The sequence below is a fragment of the Siniperca chuatsi genome, linkage group LG3 (genome assembly GCF_020085105.1).
Source record: "Siniperca chuatsi isolate FFG_IHB_CAS linkage group LG3, ASM2008510v1, whole genome shotgun sequence".
In the NCBI taxonomy this organism is placed as follows: domain Eukaryota; kingdom Metazoa; phylum Chordata; class Actinopteri; order Centrarchiformes; family Sinipercidae; genus Siniperca; species Siniperca chuatsi.
The window spans coordinates 1743139-1750242 of NC_058044.1; the positions used below are offsets into that span (position 1 = coordinate 1743139).

Here is a 7104-nt window from a genome sequence, read left to right on the forward strand (position 1 = left end):
TGTTAACATCAAACAGAACTTCAAAGTCCACAAGGAGGTTGGGGTGGTCCCTGATGGGGTTTTATTAAGTTCCAGGGGTCAATGGGGAGGTTCCATAATCCATTAGGGGACTTTGGAGGTCCTTGAGAGAGTTCAGGAAGACCAAGAGGATGCTCCAGAGTTTTTTTTTTTTTTTTTTTTTTTTTTTTTTTGGGGGACGTGAGGGGCTTCCAGGGACTATTGATGAGGTCCAAGTGATCCTATTGAAATTACAGGGGTCCACGTAAAAGTTTTAGGGATCTCTGAGGGTGTTTCAACTGTACTCAGGGAGTTTTAGGCCTCAGTTTAGTCTTTCAGGATCGTTGATCAAGAGTTGGGGGTCCTTGCGGAGGTTTCAGGATTCCTTAAGGAGCTCTCATGCTCTAAGAAGGAGTTTTGGAAGACATGAGGGATTTTCCCGGGGAATTTCGGGAGATGTTCAGGGGATCCAAGGCCACTGAGGAAGTAATAGCACATAGAGGTTTAAGGGGTTCTTGAGAGTTTTTTTTGGTTGTTCCAGGCTTACTTTACAAGGTTTCATGTGTTATCAAGGAGGTTTCATGGGTCCATGGGAAGGTTGATAGATTCTAGATAGGTTTTGAGAGCTCCACAACAAAGTCCAAAGGGTTCTTCAAGGGGTTAAGGGAAAACCTTGCAAAAGCAGGGAGGCACTAAAACTGAATTCAAATAAGGATAGGAACAGTGCTGATCTCCAGGACTTCTGTTTCAGATTTAAGGGATGTTTATGGGATATTGTTTGTCTATGATGATGATTCGTGGGTTCCAATTGGTATTTTAAGAAACACTGAAGGTTTCAGGGGTCATTGAGGAGTCCCAAGGAAGTAATGTGGGTACATACAGAAGTTCCTGGGGTCCCTGAGAGTGTTTCGGGGTCCTTAAGGGGGTTTCATGGGCCTAACTTTTGGTCTGACAAAATAATACACTTTATTACAGGTTTTAGTCTACACTGACTGTGATTTTGTTGAGATGATCCAGTTTTTAAATTGTTCTTCCTCTCTGTTTGTGTCCTGACAGGCGTTCAGGAGAAGATGGGCGTGATGAACCGTGGAGTGGTGTACGCCTTGTGGGACTACGAGCCTCAGAGCGACGACGAGCTCGGCTTCAGCGAGGGCGACTGCATGACGGTGCTGAGACGGGAGGACGAGGCGGAGACGGAGTGGTGGTGGGCAAGATGTGGTGACCGTGAGGGCTACATCCCCCGCAACCTGCTGGGGGTGAGCTGACTATGCCAAGTTTAAGAGCTGACAGAGCTGTTGACCAACTAGCGCTCGCATGTTTCCTGCTGGCTAGCATGTTAGCGGTTATCTTACCATCTGCAGTTTTTCACCAACTAGCCATGTGAGTAGTCACTATATCACCAAGCTCCTGGAACCAAATATTTAAACGAAGAGGCGCAAAAGAATTTCCTGCGGCCACGCCCTTATGATGGATAGTTAACGGTAACGCTTAATTTTGCGGGTCTTATAATTTCTCACTAATTTCCTAGGATGCTTCTTGGAAATACTTGTCATTTAGTACTAATTTAGAAAATAGAGGCAATTTTCTGAGACTGTGCACATGTCAAGTCACAAAATTATACAGTAGTTACATAGTTGTAGAGTTTACAAGTGTTTATTTCCATAGAAATGTCGATGAAAAAACTGCTAAAATTGTAATGACTGGAATAAATTGATAGAGATTCATTCAATCTTAAACCCTTGTAAATATTAATTTGTTTGTTAAAAGCTTTATTCTCCATATTTGTTGAATTGTATGTATTAGTAAAAGGTTACACTACCAATCAAAAGGAATTAATTGGATGTGCACCAGTTGAACCCTGTCTCCATTTTCCCTGTAATTATTACCAAATTACATTTTTTTCTCCATGAAATTAGTTATGTATCAATTCCTTTCTAGGAAATAATGTGGAAACTGTGGAACCATAAAATAAAGTGTTAAATCTGCTGCAACAGTCATCATGTATATTTCAAAGGAAGACGTCCCGCTCTGTTCATCGAGCTACACGGGGAATTGAACCGTCGACCCCGCCGGCGTCAGTCTGCCGTTTCTTCCAGTTGTCCCTAAATCTCATCTGTTTTAATCAGTTTTAATATCAGCTCTGAGAATCCTGTTACTCAACAGTCTTATGTAAGAAGTTTCAGTATTTTAATTTTAATGGTGTTCTCATTGATGGTGTTAATGAGAAACTCTTTCCCCTTTTGTTTCCCAGCTGTATCTGAGGATCAAGCCGCGGCAGAGGAGCCTGGCTTAACCGACGGCTGACAAATCCTTCAAGAGACCAAAATGTTCTTAGGAGGAGGAGGAGCAGCAGACGAATAAACCTCTGGACTCAAAATATCAGAGGTTGTTGTTAAAAAAAGAGACGGGTGTTTTCTGAACTGCCATTGGACCTGTTTGGTTTTTCAACCTCAGCACAAAGAATGTCACAATGAACAGCTGGAGAGACGGAAGAAGAAACTGGTAAAATGAACAGATTATCACTTTACCAAAATGTATCAGCAGATGCCGATGAGTCAGATCGGTGGCCTTTTCCTTTGATAGCCTCCAACAGAGCTCCAAAACAAAATGTGACCATTCTTTTGGGTTCATCTTGTAATTCTTTTTTTTTTTTTTATTCTTTTATTTTATTGAATAGTGACATTTGACATAAAGACAAGTAACGTAGGGAGCGAAAGATGGGGTACGACATGCGACCAAAGTCCCAAAGGTTGGAACCACAAGGCCACTATCTTTGTTTTGTCATTATTAAAGTATTTCAAGGTACAATCCCTTGATTTTGTTACAACATCCACTAGTTTCAACAAATGTAGCAAATATTGGAATTATAACAAAACACACATTTAGAAGGTGTTGTACCAGATGTGGGGTGTATCTTAAAGTTCATTTTTATGTACTTAAGTACTGGTATTGTACGGAGCCCCAAAGGCACCACATTTATTTATTTTTTTTAAGATAAAAAAATATCTTTTGTTTCTTTGGGGGCTCCCAAAGTTATTATTATTATTATTATTTTTTTTTTTTTTTTTTTAAATAAATTGTAGCCAGTTCTTGTTTTTTGATCAAATCCAGCTCAGCCTCAGCCCAGTGTGAACAGGCTGCCGTTTGATAATGTTTAGTCTGATATTTATGTCATTAATGTTCTAATGTTCCCCAAACACATACAGGATATATTTAAGGAAAAGCTCTTGTTTTTAAAGAGTATGAAAGGTTTTTCTTTTTGTTTATTTACAAGAGGCCCTGTTATGCTACAAAGCAGTTTGTCATTTTTTAAGATTAAAAAGTAAATTCAGAACCAGATTTTGTGTCATGTTTCATTCAGTTCTTAAAATTAAAAAAAAAAAAAACGATAATCCACATCAGCAGATATATCGTACAGTGAAAATTTTAAATTTAAAATCCCATAACGGCCTGTCCAGTGTTGAAACTGAGGGCTTCATTATAAAACCCTGAAATGTGAAAACTCAGCATTTAGGTTCAGATTATTACATTTTCCAAAATAAAAGCCCGATCAGCTCAAATCAATTCCAAAGCTATCTATAAATCAGTTCACTTTTAATGGAGGTAGGCTAGCAGTTTCCACCTGCTTCCAGTCTTTGTGCTAAGCTAAGCTAAACACATCCTGGACCTTATCTCTGTACTGGGCACACAGACATGACTCTGGGGAAGATGGAGACCAGGATGTTCCACTTCCTGCAAAAATAGAAACAAGTTAAAATAACGAGGAATGCCGTTTCATTTTTCACTTTAACAGTTTATTTATTAGCTAGAGGGACGGTCAGGAAAAACAAACTTATAAATCCACTCTTCGATGTTTAAATGTTCAGCTGTAGCGTTTGTGTCAGACGGTCTCACGCTTTGACCTCTCAGCTCAGCGTCGTTCTGCAGAATCAGCAGAGCTCCGACGCTGCAGATCTCAACACGCATGCAGAATCAGAATACAAAGTGCAAAGTCAACGGCAACTCCATTTGAACAGTAAGCAATTTGAAATGCTACACAGGATCCATGGAAAGTACATTCGATATTTAGGTTTACAATTGCACAGAACCTCAAAAAAATAAAATTAGAAACTGTTTCAACACTGGATACATATTTCATAGTTTAAATGAGAAGATTAGAGGGTTTTTTTCTGCCAGTCAAAGAGCATGCGGGTTATGTTTAGCTGCAAAAAGCTGCCTGGTACATCAAACCTACAAACTTTTTATATCATCGTTAAACATGAACGGATAGTCAGAACAAACTGGAAACCAAGATGATGTCGTTTGTAACTGCAGATACTGAATGTACAGGCGTCAACATTTCAAAAGCAACTCGAGTTAAAAAGCTGAACCGACGACGTCAATCTCAACAAACTGTGCGGCTGTTAAGTGAGAAAACCAACGCGTTTTGTCCAAAACACATTTACATAATGATTTATCTTTTATCTGAAAAGCAAAGAGCCAGTGAAGCCAACAGCTTCCTCCAATACTTCATCAATACATCAGCCTCCAAAATTGTGGTTTATTGTGTGTCAAAGTTGCTGATTTTGATTCGACCGACTGAGCAGCCACAAACAAAATGTACCAACATCAGGCATCTTGCTGGACTGCTAATCAATGCCAGGTTGAATTGGGGAAAAAAACAAAACAAATGTCAACTGGTTTCTGTACGTGATCCAGAGCCACGCTGACCGGGCAGAAGGGATTCATCAGAATGATTAACAGTGAATAAAGTGCAAAAGAACAAAGAATCACAGAACGAGCTGGTGTTTTTTCAGATTGCGGCATAAAAAACTAGAGCAATATAATCCCGTCCAGTCAAATCAGTCTAAACTCTGGTGGTGTGTACGGAGTCCCGGAGGAGTCAAGAGTCATTTTCTTTTTAACTTGTGAGCACAAATTATTAATTTATCTCCAATGAATAAATCCCACGCACACGTTAGTGATGCGAGATCTCAAATGAAGCGACATTCATCAACGTGTCTTCGTGAAATGCAGAGTGCTGGAGGATAAGCTAACATGCTAGCTAGCCACAATAGCCCACTTTCCAACTGGCAGTTAGCAAGCCAGCTAGCTCGGTTGCTCTCGGGACAAAACGTTATCACAGTTTACTGAAGAGACGTATTTGTTGCACTGACTTTTAGTTTTGGAGCAGTTTATAGTCCAGCAGAGCAGGATGGTGTAACACAGCTAATATGACAGCGTCCTCCATTCTGGACTCTAGATCTCCGTTTCTTGAACTGTCGAGACGGATTGCTGTTGGTCGTTGGCGTCACGCTCACGTGTCACATTTCGCCAAAGTTGAACTCTTACGTGAGAATTAAAAATGGGGGTTTATTTCGACTCCAGAAACGAATCCACGAATTAGTAATTCATACCTTCAGGTAAGTTTGAGCACACAAACTAGCATAATGTTACACAATCTGTCATGTTTAAGGGACGTCAGACAGCTCAACGCTGTGTTTAACAGGCAAAGTCAGAAGTTTCTCCACATCTCTCTCAGACATCATGCAGTTAGCCTGAAACTAGTCCTGAAACGATTAGCCGATTAGTTGATCAACAGAAAATTAATTGACAGAAACCTTCATAAATCCTAAATCACTCATCAATCAAAAACTCCTCATTCTCTGGCTTCAGTTTCTCCAGTGTGAGGATTAGCTGCTTTTCTCTGTTTCATATGATTGTGAACAGACGGTCTTTGGGTTTCGGACGTTTGAAGACGTCACCTCGGACTGTGGGGAACTGAGATGGACATTTTTCACTATTTTCTGAAATTTTGCCGACCAAATGATTAATTAAGCCAAAATATTTAACAGATTAACTGATAATGAAAATAGATGTAGCTTTACCCGCTGTATAAAAAAACACCTTTAACTATATTTCATACTCCTACAATAACTTACGTTATTATACGTCTTGTTTGTCCACACAAACTGTCAAAAAAAATGACCCTTGACCTTCACCGCGCTCCGTGGAAACTCAGCAGTGATATAAAACTTTCACGACTTGAAATTTATGGGCTGAAACAAGCAAATAAAAAACATTATGGTCCTAAATGTTTGATGAGCAGACAAAAATATCAAGAAATCCACCTCAGACTGCTGAAACTCCTCCTGTAAATAATCCCCCTCCTCAAATGTCCCGTTCAGTCTGAGTGTGCAGAGATGTTTGGGCGGAGCAGAGAGGGCAGCGGTCTGAAGCAGCGCTTTAAAACCATTCCTCAAATCCCCCCAAAAATAATCCCGCCGTCTTCTCACGACCGCCGAGAAAAAGGAGCCTCTTCAAACGGTGGCACGACATCAGATTAACCGTCCGGGCTTAAATCCGCTGAGGTCAGCCGGCTTTAACTGAAGACGCGGACGTCTGCTGGGAGGAAGATGATGATGATGGACTCTCTGACATCACAGCGGGAGCGAATGAGGACAGAACTATAGATCCTGGACAGGCGGATTAATACGCCGACATGTGGCGGGAGAGTAAACCCGATCAGATGTGCGTCGATGACGTCTGTCCAGACAAAGTTCTCACGGAGCTCAACATCTGTCGCCGCTGCGATGGGGGAAGGAGGTCTTTAATGCTCCTGCAGGTTCTGGTCGTGGTTCTGGTTCTGGTCGTGGTTCTGGGAGGGGGGCAGCAGGCGGGTGACGTGGCCGATGCCTTTGGTGACGCCCTCCCTGAAGAGCAGCTTGGCGCCCAGCCGCAGGTACTCGGGGTGTTTGATGAAGCGGAAGCGAACCACGGCTCTCTCGCCTGTACGCAGCTCGTCCTGCGGCAGCAGAGAGTCGGAGTTACATACAAGCAGCCACAAGATGGCGGACCGATCACAAACCTGATATAATCTACACACCGACCTTCCCGTGAAGGCACTCCACAGTGGCCGTCTGCCTGACGTTGCCGACGTGCACGGTGACCTGTGACCCCCGGCGGAAGGTCTTAGCGTGGAAGAGAAGGACGATGGCGGCTTCGAACTGACAGCAGATGGTCGGGTTCATCTTGGGGCTGACCATCACCATGCCCTGCAACAACCAATCAGACGCCACTGTCATCACACGCTCGTGCATCAGGAGAGGTTTCTGCTTTACAGGCCGC

The 7104-nt window shown here is 42.1% G+C and overlaps 4 protein-coding genes across 14 annotated transcripts in view; 2 read left to right on the forward strand and 2 right to left on the reverse strand.

Annotated features, from left to right (window-relative positions):
* The window catches only part of LOC122873035 (apoptosis-stimulating of p53 protein 2-like), a 36149-nt gene extending 31500 nt beyond the window's left edge, over nucleotides 1-4649 (forward strand). For all 4 annotated transcript variants that reach the window (XM_044189310.1, XM_044189311.1, XM_044189309.1 and 1 more), the window contains 2 exons: nucleotides 1054-1253; nucleotides 2249-4649. In XM_044189310.1, the coding sequence (XP_044045245.1) occupies nucleotides 1054-1253; nucleotides 2249-2290 (242 nt within the window). In that variant the 3' untranslated portion in view covers nucleotides 2291-4649. The remainder of the gene's footprint in view (nucleotides 1-1053; nucleotides 1254-2248) is intronic.
* Nucleotides 1-7104, forward strand: part of LOC122873028 (NACHT, LRR and PYD domains-containing protein 12-like) — a 1034258-nt gene that overhangs the window by 696608 nt on the left and 330546 nt on the right. The gene's annotated exons all lie outside the window — the stretch shown is intronic.
* LOC122873033 (NACHT, LRR and PYD domains-containing protein 3-like) overlaps nucleotides 1-7104 on the reverse strand; it is a 573599-nt gene that overhangs the window by 403578 nt on the left and 162917 nt on the right. The gene's annotated exons all lie outside the window — the stretch shown is intronic.
* The window catches only part of gtpbp2b (GTP binding protein 2b), a 13842-nt gene continuing 10507 nt past the window's right edge, over nucleotides 3770-7104 (reverse strand). For both annotated transcript variants that reach the window (XM_044189351.1, XM_044189350.1), the window contains exons 11-12: nucleotides 6867-7031; nucleotides 3770-6781 (exon numbers count right to left, since the gene is read on the reverse strand). In XM_044189351.1, the coding sequence (XP_044045286.1) occupies nucleotides 6587-6781; nucleotides 6867-7031 (360 nt within the window). In that variant the 3' untranslated portion in view covers nucleotides 3770-6586. The remainder of the gene's footprint in view (nucleotides 6782-6866; nucleotides 7032-7104) is intronic.